This window comes from Chiloscyllium plagiosum, chromosome 21 (genome assembly GCF_004010195.1).
Source record: "Chiloscyllium plagiosum isolate BGI_BamShark_2017 chromosome 21, ASM401019v2, whole genome shotgun sequence".
NCBI classification, from domain to species: domain Eukaryota; kingdom Metazoa; phylum Chordata; class Chondrichthyes; order Orectolobiformes; family Hemiscylliidae; genus Chiloscyllium; species Chiloscyllium plagiosum.
In genome coordinates, this window is record NC_057730.1 from 21275653 (window position 1) to 21301282 (window position 25630).

The 25630-nt window shown below is 39.4% G+C and overlaps 1 protein-coding gene across 4 annotated transcripts in view; it reads left to right on the forward strand.

Annotated features, from left to right (window-relative positions):
* Positions 1 to 25630, forward strand: part of srl (sarcalumenin) — a 59996-nt gene that overhangs the window by 24007 nt on the left and 10359 nt on the right. For 3 of the 4 annotated variants that reach the window (XM_043711467.1, XM_043711468.1, XM_043711465.1), the window contains 4 exons: positions 5141 to 5266; positions 13292 to 13387; positions 19799 to 19831; positions 24118 to 24234. In XM_043711467.1, coding sequence (XP_043567402.1) covers positions 5141 to 5266; positions 13292 to 13387; positions 19799 to 19831; positions 24118 to 24234 — 372 coding nt within the window. The remainder of the gene's footprint in view (positions 1 to 5140; positions 5267 to 13291; positions 13388 to 19798; positions 19832 to 24117; positions 24235 to 25630) is intronic. The other variant, XM_043711466.1, reaches the window with a different exon arrangement.

Here is a 25630-nt window from a genome sequence, read left to right on the forward strand (position 1 = left end):
GTCAGCCAACCAATTTTCAATCCAAGTCAGTATTTTGCCCCCAATACCATGCGCCCTAATTTTGCTCACTAACCTCCTATTTGGGACTTTATCAAAGGCTTTCTGAAAGTCCAGGTACACTACATCCACTGGATCTCCCTTGTCCATCTTCAGAGTTATATCCTCAAAAAATTCCAGAAGATTAGTCAAGCATGATTTCCCCTTCATAAATCCATGCTGACTCTGACCTATCCTGTTACTGCTATCCAGATGTGTCATAATTTCATCCTTTATAATTGACTCCAATTGAGGGAGGCATGTAGGCCTAGACGCCAGAAAACCAAATGCTTTTTTTCGATTGTAGAGCATTTGACATTATGTTCCCTTGAAGAGGGAGAGGCAAACCACACCTTTTTAATATATCTTCCAAGAAACCGTACCTCTCACAAAGAAACACTGCCTCAGCCTAGGTTATGGGGTTAAACCATAATTGAGTTTGAATCTACAGTTCTGCCTTACAGCCAGAAATGTGATTAAACTGACATTCTTGTAGGGTAAAATCAACTTTATTATTATTATTTTCTCATCACCTCAGTTGGAACAAGTGTACTTGATGAGGTAAGGGTAGCATTGGGTGGAGAACTAAATCTACCTTGGAACAGCATCCTATTTACAGTCTTTTGTATAAGGTCATATGGAGAGAATTACTACTTTTGACAGAGTGAACCTTTACCAGGCAGCCACAATTGTCAGTGAAAAATCTTACGTTAGTGCAACAGTCCAGAAAATTGGTGAAATATGTGAAAATGTCCTTTACCAGCATAGTGGTGAAGTGCCTCCCCAGTACTGTAAATTATGTCATTACTATTCAGATTTAACGCAAGTATTTGTCTTAAATCAAAGAGAAAAGGCTCTTGCTGAGTCAAGTTCACAATAACACTGTTCAAAGAGAGAATCGAATGTAATAGTTTACAAACCACCAAATGGTATTGTGAGTGGTGATGTAAAGAGGCCTCGAGCCATTTTAAACAAGTTGAGTGGTCAAACATTGTGGTAGATGTAGAATGATGTGGATAAGTTTGAAGCTGTCCACTTTAGTCAGAAAGCAGAATGGCAGAGTATTATTTTAATGGTGAAGTGTTGATGTACAAAAGGGACCTGAATGTCCTTGTACACCAGTCATTGGAAACGAGCGTGCAGGTGCAGCAAACAGTTAGGAAGGAAAATGATATGTTGGCTTTCATTGCTAGAGAATTTGAGTGCAGAAGCAACAAAGTCTTATTGCAACTTTTTTTTATTTGCTCACAATATATGGATGGCCCAGCATTTATTGTCTGTCCCAAGTTGCCCTTGAGAAGGTGATGGTGAGCTACCTCTTGAACCACAACAGTCCATGTGTTGTAGATAGACTCATACTGCCATTAGGGAGTGAATTCCAGGATTCTGACCCATCAATAGTGAAAGAATGGCAACATATTTCCAAGTCAGGATGGAGAGTGGCTTGGAGGGGAACTTCGGGTATGGTGTTCCTATGTAGGAATCCTGAGGGACAGGGTTTTACATGTATTTGGAAAGGCAAGGACTGATTTTGGTTAGTCAATATAGCTTTGTGTGTGGGAAATCATGTCTCACTTAATAGTTATTTTTGAAGAAGTAATGAAGAGAATTAAGGACAGAGTGGTGGATGTGATCAATATGGACTTCAGTAAGGTGTTTGACAAGTTCCTAATGGTAAACTGGTTAGAATGATTAGATCATGTGGAATACAGGGTGAACTAGCCATTTGGATATACAACTGGCTCGAAGGTAGAAGACAGAGGGTGATGGTGGAGGGTTGTTTTTCAGACTTTGAGGCCTGTGACTAGCCAGAAGAATCAATGCTGAGTGCACTCCTTTTTGTCATTTATATAAATAATTTTGGATGTGAACATATAAAGTATGGTTAGTACATTTTGCAGATGACACCAAAATAAGAGATGGAGTGACCAGCGAAGAAGAATACAACAGGCTCTTGATCAGATGAGCCAATGGGCCAAGAAGTGGCTGAGGGAGTTTAATTTAGATAAATGTGAGGTGCTGCACTTTGGAAAGGCAAATCAGGGCAGAACTTATACACTTTAATGGTAAGGTCCTATGGAGTGTTTCTGAACGAAGATCTTAGAGTGCATGTTCATAGCTCCTTGAAAGTGGAGTCACAGGTAGATTAGAATAGTGAAAAAGGTGTTTGGTATGCTTTCCTTCATTGGTCAATGCATTGAGTGTAGGAGTTGGACATCATATTGCTGCCATACAGGACATTGGTGAGGCCACTTTTGGAATACTCTGTGCAATTCTGGTCTCCCTGCTATAGGAAGGTGGTTGTGAAACTTGAAAGGGTTCAGAAAACATTTACATGATGTTGCCAGGATTGGAGAGTTTGAGCGAAAGGGAAATACTGAATAGACTTGGGGTATTTTACCTGGAGGCTGAAGGGTGACCTTTTCTGGAGGTTGATAAAATCATGACTGGCATCGGGTAAATAGACAAGATCTCGTACCCAGGATGGGGGAGTCCAAAAATAGAGGGTGTAGGGTTAAGGTGAGAGGGGGAAAAATTTAAATTGGGCAACTTTTTCACACAGGGTGGTAGAGGCTGGTACAATTGCAGCATTTAAAAGGCATCTGGTGAGTATATGAATAGGAAGGGCTTAGAGGGATATGGGCCAAGTGCTGGCAAATGGGACTAGATTTATTTAGTATATCTGGTTGGCAGGAATGAATGGTCTGTTTCAGTGTTGTACATCTTTATGACTGACATGTCCTTTGAGATTTAATTAGTTGTGGGTTTGGAAGGTGCTGTCTAAGGATCTTTGGCGAAGTTCTGCAGTGTATGATGTAGATGGTACATATCGCTGATAATAAGTGTTGGTGGTGGAAGTGACTGTTTTGTCCTGGATAGTATCAAGCTTAAGTGTTGTTGAAGGCAAGTGGTGAGCCACACACTCCTGATTTGTGCCTTGTAGACGGTGGAGGTCTTTAGGGAATCAGGAGGTAAGTTACGCACTGCAGGATTCTTAGCTTCTGATCTTCTCTTCTAACCACACCATTTATATGGTGAGCCTAGTCCATTTTTCTGGTAAATGGTAATCCCTCCCCCTCCCCCAGAATGTAGATAGTGAGGGATTCAGTGATGGGAAAGCCATTGAATGTCAAAGGGTTGGTGGTTAGATTTCTCTTTTACTGGAGATGGCAAGTGCCTGGCACAAATGTTATTTGCCACTTTTCAGCCCATGTCTGGATATTGTCCTGCTCTTGTTGCTTTTGGACATGGACTGCTTCAGTATCTGAGGAGTTAGGAATGGCGATAAACATTGTACAATAGTCCCCACTACTGACCTTATGACAGAGAGAAGGTCAATGATGAAGCAGCAGAAGATGTTTGGGTCTAGGATGCTAACCTGAGCAACTGTAGAGGGCCATCATGACAGCATGCTTGGTGTACTGTTTCAGTTCTGGAACACCTTCCCTAAGAAAATTCACACTTATCTCAGTGGGGGTACAGCAAGGGTTCACCAGACTGATTCCTGGGCTTGCAGATCTGTCATATGAGGAGAGATTGGGTCACCTGAGCCTGTATTCATTTGAGTGTAAAAGAATGAGGGGATTGCACTGAAACATAACTTCCAGTTGAGCCAGACAGACTGGATGCAGGGATGATGTTTCATTTAGCCAGAATTAGGGGGTCACTGTTTCAGGTAATGGCAAGACATTTTGGACTGAAATAAGAAATCTATTTACTCAGAGGGTAGTGAACCAGTAGAAATCTCTTCACAGAAGGCTGTGAAGGCTAAATCACTAAATATATTTAATAAAGAAATACAGATTTATAAAGGCTAGAGGTTTCGAGGGATAATGGGAAAGAGTAGGAGTATAGCATTAAGGCAGAGGATCAGCTATGATCATGTTGAATGATGCAGCAGCCTTGATAGATGAAATGGTATACTCTTTCTCCTACTTTCTATGTTCCTTTACGTCATCTAGGCCATTGAGGACAGGCTATAACATTCACTATTGTTGATGAAGGAAAATTCCTAAGAGTCACCTCTGGAAATCAGCCATACTCCATATCCCCGCTACCATTCCAAACAGGACAGACATTAAAATTCTTAAAATGTAAGACAATTCAGGAGTAAAATCAACATTCATTTATCCATACAAAGAGCAGTAGGTATCTGGAAACATCTCTCTCAAAGAATTGCGGATGCTGAATGTCAATTAAAATTTCCAGCAAATTTTGGGTGTAAGTTTTTAAGGAATACTGATTTAAAGGCAGGTAAATGGAAGAGAAATAAAAACAATTCATTCTCTAACAGGATCAAGGTGGTTGCACCTGCTCCTATGACAAATACTAAGAGTCCTGGGAAAAAACAGAATATCACATTGAAATTTTTGAAAACACTGAATCAGATTTGTTTTTATTTTAAACTTTTGGGCACTTGAAGTTGTCCTTAGTATGGAGCAGCCTGTCAACAATATGTGACCTGTATGAAACCATACTATTGTTAGAAGTCAGTGTCTTCAGAAGAGAAGGAGGTTGTGGGGGGAAGAAAAGCACAATGTTGCATAAGCAATGCCAAGAATGTCATTTTACCATCAACTGTGCAGAGAATGGAAAGAATTTGCATTTATATCCTTGCTTTCATATCCTTGGGTTGTCAAAGAACATCTCACTGAATTTTATTTTCATTACACTAAATGTTTTGCTACAGCAAAATGTAGAAGCCAATCTGCGTGGAGCAAAATTACATTGAGTTGAATGACAACGTAATCTGTTTTGAAATAGTTGATGAAAGATTAAAGTAGCCAGGATCATGCGAAGAATTTTGCTGCTCTTTATTGAAAATAGTGCCTCGAGGATTGTTACATCCTCTTGGCAGGGCAGACAAAAAACCTTTAGACAGGATATCTCAGCTGAATATCAGCACCTATTACAGTGAAGTACTATACTAAGAACATGAGCCTGGATTATGAGTTCAAACCTCTGGAATGGGACAAAAAAAATGATAATGCTGTCATTAACATAAGGTTGTGAACGTTGTTCTAGCAAATCTTTTGGAGTAGGGAATTCAGAGCATTAAAATGTAGATGTTGTTACAGATGATTTTCTTTCTTTTTGCCTGCAGATGAAGGTGATGAGGCTGAGTTGGAGGGGGAAGAGCAGCCGCAGCTCCTGCTACCTTTCAGAGATCGAACTCACATTGAGAAAACTCTACGGCTAGATGAGAAGGCGCCATCTGATGATTATAGTGGTAAATTAACTGCTGGGGAGGGGAAAGATTCTAGATCTATAAAAGCAGTATAATATTTTCAGATTATCTCTCAAATGCTAAAACGTGACAAACCTAAACTAAATAAAGTTTGAAAAACCTTGACAACTCAAAGAAATAATTACAATGAAAGTGTAGTGGGACATGAAATTTTAGCTTAAATTGTAATTACAACTACCATTCCTTCATAAATTGGATGCTGCAAGCAGAAATATCAGTGCTTGTCACAGGAATTATTTTCTACTGGCGTCTTGGCTATAAACAATGCAGAAAAGTTTGGTTTTTTTAAACGTTTTAGTTGTTTCCTGTCCTGGGATTTTTGACTCTACAATGAATATGTTTTTCAAATTTAAAAATGATGGTCATTTGCTTAATTTTCTTGAAATCTGCTCAAGATTAGTCATTTGAAAATTATTTACTTAAAAATATTTTAAACAACTTCCAGAGCAACAGTAAATAGGTCCCCAGATTTCCCCTTGGTGTCTTAACATTACTACAATGGGAGTGGGTGAACTCCTCATTATGGAGGAAAATCTCCCATATCTATTTCAGCTGAAGCCAGTGAAAAGTGTTCAATTATCACTTCCCGCCAATATTTTGTGAAGCTGAAAGTATGAACACTAGAAAACTGAAGTGGATCTGTAAACATAGGTTATGTCTTTACCAAAGAAGAAGCAAGGTATGGTCTTGGCATTGGTACTTACCACCAGAACCAAGATCTATTGAAAATATTCTCAGACCTAACGGTTTGACAATTGGACCCTGAAGATTTGGAAATGTTGTTATTTTTATTATAAATTTTAATATTTAATATGTATGAGATATGGTCAGACTTTGAATTTAGAAAGAAGAATTGACATTCTATTGAATATGTAATGGAACTTAACAGACTATGTAAGACTGTAAAGAGTCTACTTAGAGACTCTTAATTCAGTGTTTGTCTTTTAAATTGTTCTACAGTGCTAGGATGTTGAATGAGTAGATTCCTAGCATAAATTGGGGTTAGATTTTCAAAAAGAGACTTTTTTTTGGAACAGATGTTTGAAGCCTTAAAAACAAATTCCTCTGAAAACATTCATTCTCAGTGACTTTCATGGTTCAAGTGGGGCATTCAATCACAAAGGATAGAGGATTCAGTGATAGTGGCAAAAAAAGGCCTAGAGATAAGCTGAAGTCATCAATATGAAAGGAGAATCATCGGTAAAAGTATGAGAATAGAGATGCCTTTGGAAATTATATCCAATAATAGGAATCGGGAAACTATAACTGAATCTCCGGAATGCCTGAGATATAGTCAACAAGCATTTTAGATGCAACCTTCAATTCAATCATGGAATGAATTTTCTTTCTTGGAGTAACAAGTTTTTTAGTTATGCACAATATGATAGGATCAGAATGAAAAGGTAGTGATACTAATCAGAAAGATGTTACAAGATGTTGAGAAACTAAGGCTTTCATCACAGACTCATTCAACTGCCTTATATTGGACAATGGATGCACATCTACAGTGTGTGGAGTGGATTGGGTGAAGATCCTACTACATTCTTTTAATAATAAGGACTAAAGTAAGGCTAAGGAATTTGAGATTTCAACCTGCTTCACATTTGGGAATAATATGCTGAAATCACTGCAAAGAATTCTGATTCCCTATTAAATAGCTGGTATAAATCATTTTATCAGCAGATATACTATGAAGTGAAATATCCTGACTGGTGAGCAGACATCCCACGAAAATGGCTGGCTCAAATGAAACCAAATATGCAGCGTGATATGGCTAGTCAATTGATGTACTGTAAAGGCGATCCCGACATTATTTGTATGGTTTTAACGAGCTAACTTTTCTAATAAAAATGTTAAGTAGATGTTATTGGCAACCAGAGATAGGAGTTTAAAGGATAAAGTTATAGTTATATAAAAACTATATCAATAGTTTGTATGTCCACAGGTTAACAATTCTATTTTAGGACACAGGAGTAAGGGATAACAAGTACCCTAAACTTCTGGAAGAGATGAGCGAAAATGAGATATGTAAAAATATAGACTATAGACTGTAATGTCCCATAAGCAACAGATTTTAGTTAAGTTGTAACAACAGACTTGAAATAAGGGTGACGGAAAAATATTTTAATCTTACACTTTCTAGATATGAACACTAGATTGAGTTATCCTATAATAATATGTAGTAAAGAGAAAATAATAAAAGTGGATAAAGTAAAGGAGATATGGACTGGCTACCTGGCTAACTTCCTAACTGACAACAGGAGGCAGGGGAATCTTCCAACAAGTAATTAATGGATCAATGCGCAAAATATGAACATTACGGCAATGAACACAGCAGCAGAAAGCCCTGTAATCACAGATGTATGAAAGAAATGACATGGTAAAAGATGAGGTGTTTGGAAGAATTCTAGCAGGCTAACAAAATTGTAAATTAATATGAGCTCTGGTATGGGGCGGTCTATGCAAAGAACTCACTGCAAATGGTTGAGTGTCTTAGTCCATATTGATTTTATTTTTGGGAAAAACATTTTTAAAAACTCCTTTTGGGAATGAGTGATTATGTTGAGCTTGGAAGAGATTACATTTACCTCCACTTTTCCTGGGTAATTGAATACCTTGCATGCAAGGAGAAGAACACTCAGTGAGCCTAATGACATCATATAAATCCATCAGGAAAAACATTTCAATCCAGTGGACATTGAATATTATCAAAGAGAAGGACAGAATGAGTGGAAAGTTCAGGGTAAGATATGGAAGAATAGCAGGTTTAGCATGGGAAACAAACTATTAAGGTGCATTGTTCAAAGTTAACAGGCACTAAAAAACTGATTACATATGTTGTCATGGGTGACTTCAAATTCCCTAATATTGATTGGAGACTCCTTAGTGAAAATAGTTTGGATGGAGCAGATTTTGTCAGGTGTGTCCAGGAAGGATTCCTGACACAGTATGTAGATAGGCTGACGAGATGGGAGGCCATTTTGGATTTGGTACTTGGCAATGAAACAGGTCACTCGGGGGGAGAGCATTTCGGTGATAGGTGATCACAATTCCCTGACCTTTACTATAGTCATGGAGAGGGATAGGAGCAGATGGTATGGAAGAGTATATAATTAGGGGAGGGCAAATTACAATGTTAGTAGGAGCTTAAATTGGGAACAGATGTTCTCAGGGAAATGCATGACAGAAATGTTGGGGTTCTTTCAGGAGCACTTGCTGTGACTGCTGGATAAGTTTTTCCCACTAAGGCAAGGAAAGGATGGTAGGGTGAAGGAACCTTGAATGACAAGAAATGTGGAACATCTAGTCAAGAAGAAGGAAGCTTACTTAAGGTTGAGGAAGCAAGGAGCAGACAGGACTCTGGGGATTACAAAGTAGCCAGGAAGGAACTGAAGAATGGACTTAGGAAAGCTAGAAGAGGGCATGAAAAAGCCTTGGCAAGTAGGATTAAGGAAAACCCCAAGGCATTCTACGTTTATGTGAGGAACAAAAGCATGGCCAGAGGGTAGGGCTGATCAGGGATCACGGAGGGAACTTGTGTCTGGAGTTGGAGGAGGTGGGTGAGGTCCTTTTAATGAATACCTTGCTTCAGTATTCACTACTGAGAGGGACCTTGTCATTTGTGAAATCCGTGTGAAACAGGAAGGAGAATATGCTGGAAATTTTGAAAAACATGAGGATCGATAAGTCCCCTGGGCCAGACTGGATATACCCAAGGTTACTACGGGAAATGAGGGAAGAGATTGCTCACCTTTGCGATGATCTTTACGTTCTTACAGTCCACTGGAGTAGTACCAGATGATTGGAGAGTGATAAATGTTGTTTCTTTGTTCAAGAAAAAGAGAAGGGATAATCCTTGGAATTACAGACCAGTCAGTCTGTCTTCAGTGCTGGGCAAATTATTGGAGAGGATTCTGAGAGACAGGATTTATGATCATTTTGAAAAAGCATACTTTTATTAGAGACAGTTAGCATGGCTTTGTGAGGGGCAGGTCATGCTTCACAAGCCTTATTGAATTCCTTGAGGATGTGACAACACACTGTTGATGAAGGTAAGCAGTGGATGTGGTGTATCTGGATATCGCAAGGCTTTTGATCAGGTTCTCTATAGTAGGTTTTTCAGAAAGTAAGGAGGCATGGGATATAGGGAAATCTGGCTGTCTGGACACAGAATTGGCTGGCCCATAGAGGACAGAGGGTGGTAGTAGATGGAAAGTATTCAGCCTGGAACTCGGTGACCAGTGGTGTTCTGCTGGGATCTTTTCTGGGATCTCTGTTCTTTTGTGGTTTTTATAAATGACTTGGATGGGGAAGTGGAAGTGTGAGTTAGTAAGTTTGCCGATGATGCAAATGTTGGTGGAATTGTGGATAGTGTGGAGGATTGTTGTAGGTTGCAATAGAACATTGACAGGATGCAGATCTGGGCTGAAGTGGCAGATGAAGTTCAACCTGGAAAAGTGTGAAGTGATTCATTTTGGAAGGTCGAATTTGAATGCAGAATACAGGGTTAAAGGCAGGATTCTTGGCAGTGTGGAGGAACGGAGGGATCTTTGGGTCCACATCCATTGGTCCTTCAAAGTTGCCACCTAAGTTGATGGGGTTGTTAAGAAGGGGTTGTTAAGAAGTCGCACACAGGCGACTGACTGTGTGGAGTTTGCACGTTCTCCCTGTGTCTGTGTGGGTTTTCTCCGGGTGCTCCGGTTTCCTCCCACAGTCCAAAGATGTGCAGGTCAGGTGAATTGGCCATGCTAAATTGCCCGTAGTGTTAGGTAAGGGGTAAATGTAGGGGTATGGGTGGGTTGCGCTTCGGCGGGGCGGTGTGGACTTGAGAGGCTGAAGGGCCTGTTTCCACACTGTAAGTAATCTAATCTAATCTAATCTAAAAAAAAATGTATGGCTTTCATTAGCAGGGGGATTGAGCTATGAGGTTAAGCTGCAGCTCTCTAAAGCCATGGTTAGACGACATGTGGAACATTGTGTTCAGTTCTGGTTGCCCCATTATAGGAAGGATGTGGAAGCTTTAGAGAGGAAATTTATCAGAATGCTGCCTGGACTGGAGAAAGGTTGAGGAAGCTATGGCTTTTCTCACTGGAGCGAAGAAAGATGAGAGGTGACTTGATAGAGGTGTACAAGATGATGAGAGGCATAGATAGGGGATAGTCAGAGACATTTTCAAAGGGTGGAAATGGCTATCACGAGGGGGCATAATTTTAAGGTGATTGGAGAAAGGTTTAGGGAAGATGTCAGAGGTAAGGTCTTTATACTTAATGTGGTAGGTGAGTGGATTGCTCTGCTAGCAGTGGTAGAAGAATCTGATACATTAGGTACATTTAAGCAACTCTTGGATAGGCATATAGATGATAGTAAAATGAAGGGTATGTAGGTTTTTTGATCTTCAAGTAGGATAAAAGGTCAGCACAACATCGAAGGGTCTACACTGTGCTATACATTTCTATGTTCGATTTACAGAATCTGAACAAGTCATGGTGAGTGATTTAGGCTTCACATTTTGCAAATACAAATTTTGGACAATGATGAGGACCAGATTATGGCAGATAAAGGGCTGACTGAATATGACAAATGCTTTACAGAGATGCAGAACAACACTACTTGCGTCAGAAGACAAAAAATAAAAGTTGGCACCAAAATAACGTATGTGCGAGAAGGAGATAGTGAATGGAGGGACAGCATAATGGGGAGGGTATGAGAAGCCACTAGGAAATACAAACACTGGTTAAGTGTGCAAGATGAGGGACAGGAAGTAAGATCCATGGATTGGAAAAGTAAGGTAAGAATGTGGAAGTCCAGAAAAGTATACAGTCCGAAAGGGTATCGTGTGAACACAAGCCGAAGATACATTTATGATCTTGCTAAATAAATTCTGCTCCGATGTGTGGGAGATCTTGTAGTAGTGGTGCAGAATAAGACTAGATTCGCCTACTTTAGGTTAATTACCTGAAGACCTTACTACTTGCGTATTGCTAAGCGAGCTAAGTCAATTGATATAAAAGCTGCATTTCTTTCAGGATGCAAAATTTCAAAGGGAAGTATTTTTGAAACAACTTAGACTGTGAAACTATTGAAATGAAGCAAACATGCTTATGGGTTGAATGATGTAGCAAGGTATGGTATTCCTCAGTTCAATCTGTCTTGTAGGTTACATTCAGCTTAAAGAAAATCCAGGATTGTTTTACTGCTTTCCCAGTGAGAAACTGACCGGAGGTATCTTTATGACACACATTGATTTTCTCTGGAGGGTTTCTGTTGAATATGAGCAATGAATGATGTATAAAATAAAAAGAGAATTTTGAGACTGAAAGTCAGGCTTTGGGGGCCATTTAAATATGTAGAGTTAGACATTAAGCCAAATAAATCAAGAGTGACTTTGGATCAGTAGACTTATCTGAAAAATGTTAACATCCCATTAAATCAGACCAGGTCCTCACAGAATAAAACATTTTTCTGTCCAAGGAAGAAACAGATTTAAAAAAAAAAGAGGTTTGACTGGACAGTTAAACTGGTTGTGCACTTAAACTTGAGCCAATACCAGTAATGACCAATTGGAAAGGAGTACGATGATGGAACATATCACAGTTGAGGAAGCATTGAGAGCAAATAAAACATTAAAGAAATTATATGCAGAAAAATGCATATTCATAATTCTGGTTATGGATGACACAAAATATGAAGCTTGTCCTTTTTAGCAATGCTTCTCCTGCTAATCTTCTAGATGGCTATTCAAATCCAGCTAGATTTATCATGCCTTTGATGGAAAAGAACAATAAATGTTGTCTGTTGGCCTGGGAAACTGAGAAAATATCATGTGTAATTTAAAGTAACTTTAGCTGCTAAAACATTGGTGCTAATAGAAACTATGGATAAATGAGTGTTGTTATCCAACAGTCAAAAATAAATTTCATACAAGGATCAATCCAAAAAAAGTTTGCCTTTTTGGATGTTGTTGGATAATTGTTGGCTTTGGGACAATGCACATGTTGCAAAGGATGTCATTGAGAAAAATGTTAGGACAAATGAAATGTTAGAGAAATGTTAAATAAAGTAGATGAATGCAAGTCAGCAGTTAGTAGATTGTTTCACAATAAAAGGTACTTGCTTCAAGAAATTACAGGAAATCTTTCAAGATGGACAATGAAATAAACCAGTTTTGTTTGAATTGCTTTATGTACAAATGTATTACAATCTTGTTTTGTTTTTAAAAAAAGGCTGATTGAATGAATTATAAGGAATATGCAAAAATACATAGAATAGAATCCCTACAGTATGGAAACGGGCCCTTTGGCCCAACAAGTTCACACCAACCTCCGAAGAGCAACCCACCCAGACCCATTTACCCCTGATTAATACACCTAACACTATGGGCAATTTAGCATAGCCAATTCACCTGACCTGCACATCTTTGGATTGTGGGAAGAAACCGGAGCACCTGGAGGGATCCACGCAGACACTGGGAGAATGTGCAAACTCCACACGGACAGTTGCCCAAGGCAGGAATCAAACCCAGGTCTCTGGTGCTGTGAGGCAACCATGCTAACCACTGAGCCACATGATGCCTGATCTTTGTTATTGATCAGTTGTATTATGAAATAAAATGCAGGATATGTAAACATTATTTTGTTTTACTTCTCATGAAGTTAGTTTTTAAAAGTTTATTTAAAGAGAAGAGGGGACTCTGATAATATAGCAACCTGTTAAGCAAGTAATTGGGATTAATTGATTAATTGACTGGATAGATAGAAAAGGGGAACAAGGGTGCTTGTTGCACAGTGGTAGTGTCCCTACCTCAGAGCCAGTATGCCTAGGTTCAAATCCCACCTGCTCCAGAGATAATACTATCACTGAAAAGGTTGATTAGAAAGTATCTACAAGACTGAATAGTTAATGAAGTAAATTCCCTAAGAAAGGTGTCTTGGCTTCTCTCTTGTTTTAGATCTAAATTGACATCAGTGTCCTCTACATTCATTTGTCTTCTCCCCAACCCCTCACTAGGTGTGCTGCAGCGGTTACGGAAGATATACCACAATGCCATTAGACCACTGGAACAAGCATACAAGTACAATGAACTGAGGCAACACGAAATAACAGGTAGGACAAGAGGAAAATGCATATGAACATTGAATGAAAGTCTGAACTTTGACTGTCTCACAAGTTGATAAGAAACGATATAAAGTTAGGCATACCATGACCTTCAATAGGGATGTAGAGGAGTAGCAAACATTATAAAATGAAATTTCTAAGTAATGCAGACCAGAATTTCAGCTATACAATTGATTGTGCCAAAAATAGAGCTTTGTCACCCACAAAATGGCTGTCATGTCATTAATATTTTATTAAAACATTTTCTATTGGCCTTATCCCTTTATATAATGCAACTCTTTTAGCACCTGAAGTTAATACTATTGAATGAAAATGTAGTTTATTGTGTAAGTTTAATATAAATGACAGTGAATTCAAGCATTATTGTTTTAGTTACAACTAGTGAACACATCATGGAGCTAAAGTCCAGGAAAGTAACATTACAGCGATAACGGGTCTTAACAGTCAGGCAGCTCTGCTATCATGTTAAGTGGGATGTCATTGACAGGGTGAGTTTAACTCTTTATTTCCTCATAGACCAGAGGAGACTCGGGTTGCTTTGTTAAAATGTTTGCTTATTCATACATGCGTGGGAAATGCACATATCCCAATGGTGTACAGCTCAAATTTTTATGCGAGAACAAACGTTTAGACTATTTTTACAGATAATAAGCTTCCAATGGACTATTCCTACAGATAATCATTTGCAATCAAAAAGTTATACATATACATGCCTTTATCTCCACCCAGTTGTATTTGCATAATTCATGTTCCAATTTAGTACAAATAACTATATCATCCATTCATGTTAAAATTAATACATATGACTATATTATACAATTATTTTCAAACTAATACACGTGATTATATTATTCAGTCATATTCTTGATCATGTTCAGATCTGTTAGTAGTACTTTGTGATTATCAGTAAACCAATACTGAATATTTTTGCCTTTCAGTCCCTCCTATTGCCTTTAACTGTCTATTTTTCCTTTCATCATGTTTGGTAATTTCAAAATATTCATTGTTGAATCATTTAACCGGTCCATCTCTATCTCAAAAGGAATGTTTGTTTGATGAAAATCAGTCAATTCAAGGTTAGCAAAAACTTGCTTATGCCCAGATCCAAGACCTGGCTACTACATTATTCATTGGTTAGACAGTGCTTTAGAATCAATGGGTTTAAGAGGATATTGCAGTATATTAGAAGGGAGTTGTTAGAAATGAATTTCAAATGAGATTATTTGGGATATAACGCCCCAGCAACCATCTTGTTTAAATTATATATCAGAACTCACAGGGGTGGTTTGATTCAACATTGAGTGTATTTGGGCCCAAGTGGGTTTTGTTGCTGATGCTATTGTGACATAGCCCTGAAGTGTGAAGGAGCAACAATATATTTTAGATGGAGGAAACCTGTGGATGGCTACCAGAAAACATCCAGAATTTTGTCATGTGACTCACAAAGCCTCTCACCAGAGAGGGCACACTGTAACTCTTCAAAGACCTCAGGTTCTTATGACCAAAGCATTTGTCCATATTCTGGAAAATTAAAAATCTCACAACAGGTTATAGTCCAACAGGTTTAATTGGAAGCACTAGCTTTCAGAGTGCCACTCCTTCATCAGGTGGTTGTGTCATCCATAGTGTGGGGGATTGAGAAATTATGGAAAACATTCTATAACACAAAATGCTAAGGAAATGCTCATTGTTAAAATGGACCACGTCATACCACTCCTATCTAGCATTCTTAGAACAGCATTGGACTTTAGCCTGGATTACACATTTGTCTCTCAAATGGAACTTGAACTCTCAACCTTCTGACTCTAAAGTATGAGCACTACCAACTGAGCTCACAGCCAACACCCAAACTGACTGTTTAGATCCCATTTTTCACTTCTGATAAAGGATCTCCAAGGGACATTAATTTGTTATTTTCTTGTTCTCCTGTTGCACTACCTTTTTTATTTTTATTAATATCTATACATCTGTGTTACTTGCCATTTGAAGTTGAATTGAGTTTGTGCCAATAAATAGTATTACACTTTATTCTGCAAAATATCAGTTTCAACCATGACCGTGTGATGTGGTTGTCACAGATGAAAGTATTATGAACCTGTTAACTATCAGTTTAGCTATGGGAGGTAGTCCAAGAATAATCTGACAAATGTTTACAGTCAAAAGACTTCTGTTAAAGTAGCACTCAGACAATGATGTAAGGATATGTACTGAAGTGCTAAGACATTTGTTTCAACCATAGACATACACATTTCCACGCTTCTCAGTTCAATCTTGCTATTGCTCCTGTGACCAGTTCCGTTGATTCTTTATTATAAATCAATGTTCAGAACTGAAACTGTTGAATTAAGAAACAGATCTGAAAGATTTTTAAAATGAAGATTAGGAATGATTCAGTTCTCTTGGTGACTGATGACGGTGAAAGCATTGGGTGAGGTGGCACTGATCAAGAAATGGCTGCTGCTGAGTTAGTCAACATGATATGTGAACTAAAGTTGTTTCATTATACTTGGGCTGGGAGGAAGAAAGGCATAAATTAGTGTTCCTTTGCAATGGTTCACATTTGGAAAACGCATATAGCGTCATAGAGATGTACAACGCAGAAACAGAACCTTCGGTCCAACTTGTCCAAGCCGACCAGATGTCCTAACCTAATCGAGTCCCATTTTCCAACACTTGGTTCATATCCCTCTAAACCCTTTTCTATTCATATACCTATCCAGATGTTTTTTAAATGTTGTGATTGTACCAGCCACCACCACTTCCTCTGGCAACTCATTCCATACACACACCACCCTCTGCATGAAAATGTTGCCAGACAGGTCCATTTTAAATTTGTCTCTCTCACCTTAACCTATGCATTCTAGTTCTGGATTCCCTTACTCCAGGGAAAATATCTTGTTTATTTACCCTATCCATGCCCCTCATGATTTTATAAATCTCTATAAGTCACCCCTCAGCCTTCAACATTCCAGGGAAAAAGCCTCAGCCTATTCAGCCTCTCCTTGTAGCTGAAATCCTCCAGCCCTGACAACGTCCTTGTAAATCTTTTCTGAACCCTTTCAAATTTCACAGCATCTTTCTGATCGGAGGAAGACCAGAATTGCACACATTATTCCAAAAGTGGGCTAACCAATGCCCTGTACAGCTGCAGCATGACCTCCCAACTCCTATACTCAATGCTCTGACCAATAAAAGACTACATACCAAACATCATCTTTACTATGCTATCTACTTATAACTCTACTTTCAAGAAACTATGAACCTGCACTCCAAGATTGCTGTTCAGCAACACTCCCCAGGACCTTGCCATTATGTCCTGCTTTGATTTGCCTTTCCATAATGCAGCACCTCATATTTATCTAAATTAAACTCCATCTGCCACTCCTCAGCCCATTGGCCCATCTGATCAAGATCCCATTGTACTCTGAGGTAACCTTCTTTGTTGTCCACTACACTGCCAATTTTGGTGTCCTCTGTACCTCTTTTGTTCACATCCAAATCATTTATATAAATGACAAAAAACAGTGTATCCAGCACCAATCCTTTTGTATAGACATTGGATGGACATCTGAACAGTGGCTGTCTCACAAATATGTCACCTATGGCAAAATTCTAAAAAAAAGGTTAAACATATACTGTTGATGATCAACAGGAAATTGAAGGGATTGTAAAATCTACATTCTAAATAAATGTTACAGACCAAACCAGAACCCCCCAAACATTTCAAGAAAGTAGCCTAGACCCTAACATTTGCTAATTGTTTTAAGCAGGTGTAACGTGGATATTCCAGGAGGGATGTAATTGGTCAAACCATGTAGTTTTAAACAAAAACAATTTATTTACAAGATTACTGTATGAAGCGCAAATAAAAGAGAACAGAATACTAAATAACAACCTATCCGAGAAACCAACAGATCATCCCAAATTAATGATGTTGTTCCAAATACTTGCAACAATCCCCATAAACACCCATTTGCACAAAAGGTAGGAGAGATATCAGAGAGAGGGTACCAGCATGGACCTGCTTCTTTGGGTCCAGCAGCTTCACAACTACCTGACTGTTTTCAGTGAATAGCCAGACCAAACCAAAAATTAAATCAAACCAGGGAAAAGCTGAGCTGGGAAAACTGGTCACTCCCCTTTCATTGTACAAGCCTTCTTTTTTAAACAAAGTGAAAGCCTTTTGCCTTAGGCAGTATTTGTTAGCTATAATCAAACTGGCCCTTAAACCCATCCAAACCTAAACTTTTTGAGGTCAGTGTCTTTTATGAGCCCTCTGGGGGGAAAAAAAACAAGGACAACATAACCTTGTTAAAGGAGCAGCATTGTCACACAAGGCACTAGGTCTTCAGTAATGCACCCATAAGAGGTAGTAGCTCTGCTTTAAGCCTTGTGTTGTGATGTCATTTATTTTAATTATTGATAAACTTCTTAATGCTGTCTTCATGCAGTGATCAGCCTGAATTGTCTTTCAGCGGTTTGGAGACCCAACAAACAAGCGGATTATGGGTACCTCCTTTATTGGGTCAAATACCTGAATATTGAATTTTAAATACCTGAGAAACTGGAAATACACTGAGATAAATAGAATAGCTGCCGGACTTGCTTGAGCAACTGAGAAATTTCTACATGCATATCCAGAGGCTGCAACAATATAATGAGGGAAATTATCGGAGACTTTAACATTACACATTCTAAGAGTGTGTGAAACACGGCAGGAACATATTGTGCTGGTAGACAATTAAAAAAAAAACAAACAGCCCAATTTGAACTTGTTGAAATATTTCCGTTGAATCTAGGTGGATTACCAGTGGTTTATGTGTCATGGCGATGGGGGAATACCTGCAAACGTTCCTGCTCCTGACGCGTATTCAGTCGCTTTGTTTTTAGAAAAGTGCGACTCTGGAGAAACTGAGCTACTTTCCACAGTTAGATAGTCTACAATCTCTAAGGGCCATTAGTGTGGGCTATGCACAGGGCCACCTTGAAGCAGACTCTTGCTCCACTTGCATGACATCAGCCAATTTATCATAAGACAATCCCAGCTCGTCAACGTACTGAAGAGATTTTTGTGCCGTAGGCATTTTCCTCTTATATTGCCTTTTGCTCATGGCTTTAGGCATAGAGAAGGGCCCAGGAGTGGTTGGGCTATATAATCACTATTTTAATGTTTAGATCCAATTGCCCAGGGATATTCTCGATTCTACTTTAGACGATTCATAACCCTGTCTGATGGACGGCAACAGGCCAGTCAGTTTAAAATTGCTCATGATTCATCTGCTGATGTCATGCACCAATGTTCCGGTTGTAGTTTTAACCTGTTCTTCTGAGGAGGCGAGAAGGACAGTCACTGGGAACCTGCAAGATGGTTCTTTAAAGATACAACTTGGAATCCGATGACATAAAATATCGGCCAGGGCCCCATTTAACTGGAGACGTGCGTGGGAAAGCATTGGGAACTTTAAACCAGGCTAAATAAGTGGAGATTGAGTCATAGATTCAACGGCCAAGTCTTTTCATAAATGAAAAAAAATTCTTGCAGATCCCCGAGAAGCAGGATTCTTCCTCCAAGCCACATGAGCTGAACTTCCCTATCCCAGGCTGAGGCATCCTCCCAGGCTACAGGCATCATCCCATTCCTTCCAATCGCAGGCGCCGTGCTCACCGTCAATAGCCAGTTTTTTTTGGGGGGGGGGGAGGGGAGTAGAAGGGAGTTGATTATCTGCAGGTGAGGTCTGAAACCGTTACAGTAATATTTCCAAAACCGTACAATGCGAAGATTCTGTCAGTCTGACGCCCATCTTGGATCCATCCTCAGGCGACTGACTGTGTGGAGTTTGCACATTCTCCCTGTGTCTGCGTGGGTTTCCTCCCACAGTCCAAAAATGTCCAGGTTGTGTGAATTGGCCACGCTAAATTGCCCATAGTGTTAGGTGAAGGGGTAAATGTAGGGGAATGGGTCTGGCTGGGTTGCGCTTCGGTGGGTCGGTGTGGACTTGTTGGACCGAAGGGCCTATTTCCACATTGTAAATAATCTAATCTAATCTAATTCAGCCAAACCAGCACCACCCCCTGCCAAATTTCTCCACTCACCAACGTACACCACTCCTGGACCCCGGTTAAAATCAGGGCTTATGTTTCACTTGAATAACTGTTCAATCCAACACTGGCTCAAAGTCGCTCCTTTGAGGGGAAAAAACTCAGACTATAGAAGTGATAAACATACAAACTGTACATCTAGAACGGATTAGCATGCTCTGAATTATCGGCTTTCATGTGTTTGTTTCACATTTTGTTGTCACCATTTCTGCTTCTCTCTTTCTCTCTTTACTGATTTCATTTCTTTCCCTTTGCTTTACTCCACTCACTCTGCTTTTTTCTTCCCCTCCCGTCTAACAGCCTACCCAGGACGTTCCATGAACTCATTCCAAGGTTGGTGACATTATGTGCCTCTTGCATGCTCAAGCCCAGCCTTCTAACTGTTATGGGGCCAAAAGCAGTAACACAACTGAGCAAGCGTGCAACTAAGCTGAAGAAATGCCTTTGGAAAGGGGCCAGAAGTTAATCCTTCGGCAGCCCTCAGCTTCTGCTTGAATCGGGTTCCATCGATCACATATCAAGACTACTCCTGTACTTCTGTCAGCTCCACTTAAATTCATGCTCGCTCCTCCGCCCCACTCCCCCAACCACGAACTTCAAAGTACACAAGGATTTAGAAGCGCCAGTACTTTGATGTTTTGGCCAAAAATTGAATAACAATCTCTCAATCTCTCAATATTTAGAAGTATAGTTAACGAACTAAAACTGGACGAAACGAAGAAAGTTTGACTATCAATGTAGGATTTGTGTTTAACTCCAATCTCCCAGCGTTATATCTAAATATACGTAGACAATTCGTAATAGCTCGAAAAAAATTGTTTTTGGAATAGTTTGTTCAACTCCCTGATTCCAATAACCAAACATTAATTATTAACGCAATCGAGAGCAACTTCGCCTGCGCTTTCACGAAAATTGGAAGAGGATTGAAGATGTCAGTATGGGTTTGAAACTTGTAGAACTAACTCGAACCTGCACGTACAAAGTAAACGTGCGTGCTCTGAGCTCCTTCCTCTTCCACGAAAGGCAATGACGGGGATAGGGTTAATGTACAAGTGATCAGGTTGGTAGTGAGGGCAGATATAATAGGAAACTGAACTGCTCCAGAAGTCCAGCGAGAATCAGCATGAAGCACGTTGCTAGGGAGTGTACATAAACCAGTACTATCTTGAGTGTTTGATGGGACAGTTTGGATGAAGTTTTAATCTGCATCTAACCCATGTTAGACATGTTCCTGGAGAGTTTGATAAACCAGTACAGATGAAGATTTACTTTGAATCTAACCCAAGCTATATCTGCCTTGATGGAGTTTGACGCTAACAATAGGTTACAAAAAAAGTGGAACAAATTACATTACAGTATTACCGATTCACAGAAATAAAAATAAAACTTTAAATGTTGAATTCCAATACCGCTGATTATCACAAATGTGAGGCGCAGCAGTCTCATGCGTAAATACTCCGCTCATTCTAAGTAGCGTTATTCCAGAAGCACGAGGGACAAAAACACACTGGAGAAAGTTGTGCTCAATCCATATTCTGATGGTGTGGTATGGATTTGATGTCGTGTTTACTAATGCTCACTCAGTAGCAGCTGGCAAACAATCGGCCCGTGCATGTACCTTTTACTTTGCCTTTCCACTTGAAGTTGGTGTGTAAGTGCACTGTTATTGTCTGCCTCACTTCCTGAGGACAATTTGCCCATGTGGACAGTACAAATATGATGTATATAGGTTAAACTCGGACTCAGTGTATCAGTAAGAAAATTATTCGACACCTTTCGTAACAGGTGCAGCCATCGGCAGGGTTCTCGACTGGAATTCTAATAAAAACATCAGCGATTTCCTAGCTGTGTATCTAAATATGCTGAATTGCTTCGCTGCAGCAAAAAAAAAACCTGAAAATGAAAGGAATGGAAGGGACACCTGTAAAATAACCCGCCTGGGTTATGTACGAGCTTCACTCAAGTCAATTTATTTAAACCAGGCACAGACCCAGGAAAATTCTCCGTGGTGTTAGATAAAATATTGGGGAATGCTACTCCTTAAGTTGTTCCGATGACGCTGAAAGAATTGGGGTCAGCTAGTGATGTTCCATGTTTGAAAAAAAAACACTTTTGAAAATTGCGACTGTATGTTTGATTTCTGTGCTGGAGACTAATGCATTTCCGCAGAACGAGAACTTTGTTCTGGTCGAGGTTCTAGACATTTACTTTCTGAAAATTTTCGCCACCCCATCCACACATCTAAACGCTTCAAATACAAAGATTCTCAAATTTTGAAACTGTGGGTTCGACAGGGATTCTCATTCATGGCCAGACATATTAACAACACGTGAAATTGGTGTGAAGGATTTGCGATGTTCCAGAGATAGAGAAAGCATGATATTTGGTTTTTTTCTCCAATGAGATTTCACGAATAGACGGAACATAGGCAGAAATACTTTCACGGATGATAACTATCATCATTCCATCCCCTGCAACCTTCACAGCTCAGCTATCAGGATTGGTGTTCTGATCCAGGCTGGATTCAAATTGATCTCACCGCTTCCGCTTCTCCTTCCTCATCTCAACTTTTGTTTCTTTTTCAGTCCTTCCGTTTGATTTTGCTCCCCGCCTGATTCTGTGTTCCAGTGTCTGCTTTTTCGTCGTGTTCTGATTCAAAACGTCTGTTGTCCTCTCGATTTCAATGTCTCTTTGCTTCTATCTTGATTCTTCGGTTTCCCGATATTTTGCGTTATTTTAGTACTGTTTATGTTCTTTAAGTTACTCTATCCACTTTCTATGCATTTTTGGGATGATTCATCCGTTCTTGAACTTCTAGATTAACATTACTAAAACCTAAGTAGGAAGTTTAATCATAGACTGGAATGGGCAACGTGATCCAACGTACTAAAAAAATGCGGGGATGCTAGAAATCAGAAACAAAAACAGAAATTGCTGTAAAAAATCAGCACGTCTGGCAACATCTGTGGAGAAAAAGCAGAGTTAACGTATGGGGTCCAGTGACTCTTCTTCAGAATTGCCATGATTTGGAGATGCCGGTGTTGGACTCGGGTGTACAAAGTTAAAAATCACACAACACCAGGTTATAGTCCAACAGGTTTAATTGGAAGCCCTAGCTTTCAGAGCACCTTTCAGGAGGAATGGTTGTGTCATCCATATTGTGGGGGATTGCAGAGTTACATTGTACTTTGCTCAAAAATCCATGAATCCATGTAAGACTCTGTTAGCTCATTTTTTTAGATTAGAATCAGTCTAAACATTGTGGCACAGACAACAGCACACAGGGGGCTAACACCTTCAATACATTAACAATTGGTGTCAGCCCAGATAAAGTTAACTGGAGAATGTAATTTAAAAAAAAAGTTTTGTGATTTACAAATGAAAAAAGTGAAACTATCATGCATATTCTAACAGACGAGAGACTTAACAAACAATCAAGGTATTTTTCAATGTATAATTTCAGTTACATCACACTGTAAACATTTGCTATAAATTCTGTCTCTTACAATCGTGTACTCCACAACCACCTGATGAAGGAGCAGCGCTTGGAAAGGTAGTGCTTCCATTTATACCTGTTGGACTATAACTTGGTGTTGCGTGTTTTTTAACTCAGAATTTCCAGATCTGCTGAGCTTTTCCGGCAATTTCTGATTTTTTTTTGTACTCTCCATAGCAATGCTCGCTTTCTATACCTCAAACACTATTTATAGCCATGTGGTCAGGACTTGGCACCAACAATCCAGTCAATTTAGGGAATTATATCAAAGTGATTAGTTGCCCAGGTTAACAGCTTGAAAACAACAAATGCTGGAGCTCACAGCGGGTCAGGCAGCATCCACGGACAGAGAGCACGCTAACGTTGAACAGTCCACTAGCTTGATGCTGCCTGACCTACTGTGATCTCCAGCATTTATTGTTTTCAGTAAACGTTTCTACAGGTTAACAGCTGTCAGGCGATTTCCAAAAATAGATGTTCCAATCTCTCAAGTTCTTGAACGAATGGGTTCACATTGAGATCCGTAGGCCTAATTTGATAACTTGGTTCTCCTTTAGAGATTCAGTCATGTATATGAAAGGAAGAATTTGTATTTCATGTCCAGAGAAGATAAGTTTCACAGCCAATTAAGCACGTTTATAACCTACTGTTATAATGAGGCGACACACGGCAGCCAAATTACCACATCAATGTGTAATAAATAATAATGTGATAATAAACACATTCTGTTTACAGTTCCTGAGGCTTAGGTATTGACTGGGCGGGGGGAGGGGATCTCCTGTGTTCGTCTTCAGAAAAGTAATGTAGGATATTTTATTTTCATCTAAGATGATCAAATAACATATTGTTTTAAACGCTTATCTTAAAGGCACTGCTTATGCTTTGGGGATCTGGGATATTTCTGGACAGGGACTTGAACGCATAACCTTGTGACTCAGAGATTAGGATCTACTACTGAGCCAAACCTGACCCCATTACTTTCCACTGTGATTTGCACCTACTTGCAAAAACTATTTGCATTATCAACTGTTTGGAAGAAGCTTCTTTTAGCTTCACAATATGGCTTAGTTGTGTTACATACAGTGCAGTAAACAATTCATTGTAAGAATTGTTGTGTTTCCAGATGGAGAAATTGTGTCAAAACCAATGGTGCTGTTCTTGGGACCATGGAGTGTTGGGAAATCCACCATGGTCAACTACCTCCTGGGACTGGACGAGAATATCTATCAGCTTTATACAGGTAGGAGCAAATTATGGCAGATGATGGAATCTGAACTGAAAACAAAATGCTGGAGATCACAGCAGGTCAGGCAGCATCCATGGAGAGAAAGCAAGCTGACATTTTGAGTCTCGATGACCCTTCATCAGAGCTGAGATCTGATGAAAATCAGCTCTATTGAAGAATCATCTAGACTCAAAACATTAGCTTGTTTTCTCCTCATGGATGCTGCCTGACCTGCTGTGTCCTCCAGCATTTTTTTTGTTTATAGCTTTACACAGGTAGTGAGACATGGAATATGATAAAAGAGTAGATCATTTTACAACATGATTAAAGTGAGGACTGCAGATGCTGGAGATCAGAGTCTAGATTAGAGTGGTGCTGGAAAAGCACAGTAGGTCAGGCAGCATCCGAGGAGCAGGAAAATCGACTTTTCGGGCAAAGCCATTCCTGATGAAGGGCTTTTGCCTGAAACATTGACTTCCTGCTCCTCGGATGCTGTCTGACCTGCTGTGCTTTTCCAGCACCATTCTAATCTATACTCCGACATTTTACAACATAAGTTTGTTCCATCATTCAGCAGAATTATGACTGGTCTTGTATGGTCTCAACTCCTCTTTCCTGTCTCCTGCCCCCAACCCCACAAAAAAACCTGGACTCTCCTATCTATCAAAAATCTAATCCAACCTTGAGTAAACTCAAATACCTAGTCTCCCTTGTTTTTTGGGGAAGAAATACTATTGACCAATAATCAAAGAGAGAAAACATTTCTCATCCTCATCTTAAAAAGTGAGACATTATATTCTTAACCATTGTCCCTCAGTTCTAGAATCCCCACAAGAGGATACATCCTCTCAAGTTTCCCCTGTCAAATTCCCTTCAGGTTCTGTATGTTTCAATAGCAGTCACTCTCATTCTTTTAAACTTGGGTTCAAATTTACATTTTCCCACATTATATTCTTTGTGCAACTTTTTGTCCACTTGCTTAGGCTGTCCAAATTACTTTGCAGATTCTCTACTTCCTATTGACAACTTACTTTTTTATCCTTACATTATCATTAAATTAGCTACCATGCATTCAATTCCATCATTTGAATCATTGGTATAGATTGTAAATAGTTGAGAAGCCAGTACAGATTCCTATGGTTCTCCATTAGCTATGGCTTGCCAAACTGAAAAGGACCTGAATTTTTTTTTGTGCTCTCTACTTCCTTTGATATGGTACTTTATCAAATGCCTTTTTGAAATACAAGCACAGAACATCCATAGGTTCCCCTTCATTCACCACCTTGTTACTTCTTCCTCAAATAAAACGTTACGAGAGTAGTTAAATATGATTTATCTTTCACAATGCCATGTTGACTCTTCCAGATCACATTATGACTTCCCAAGTATCCTGCAATAAATTCCTTAATGG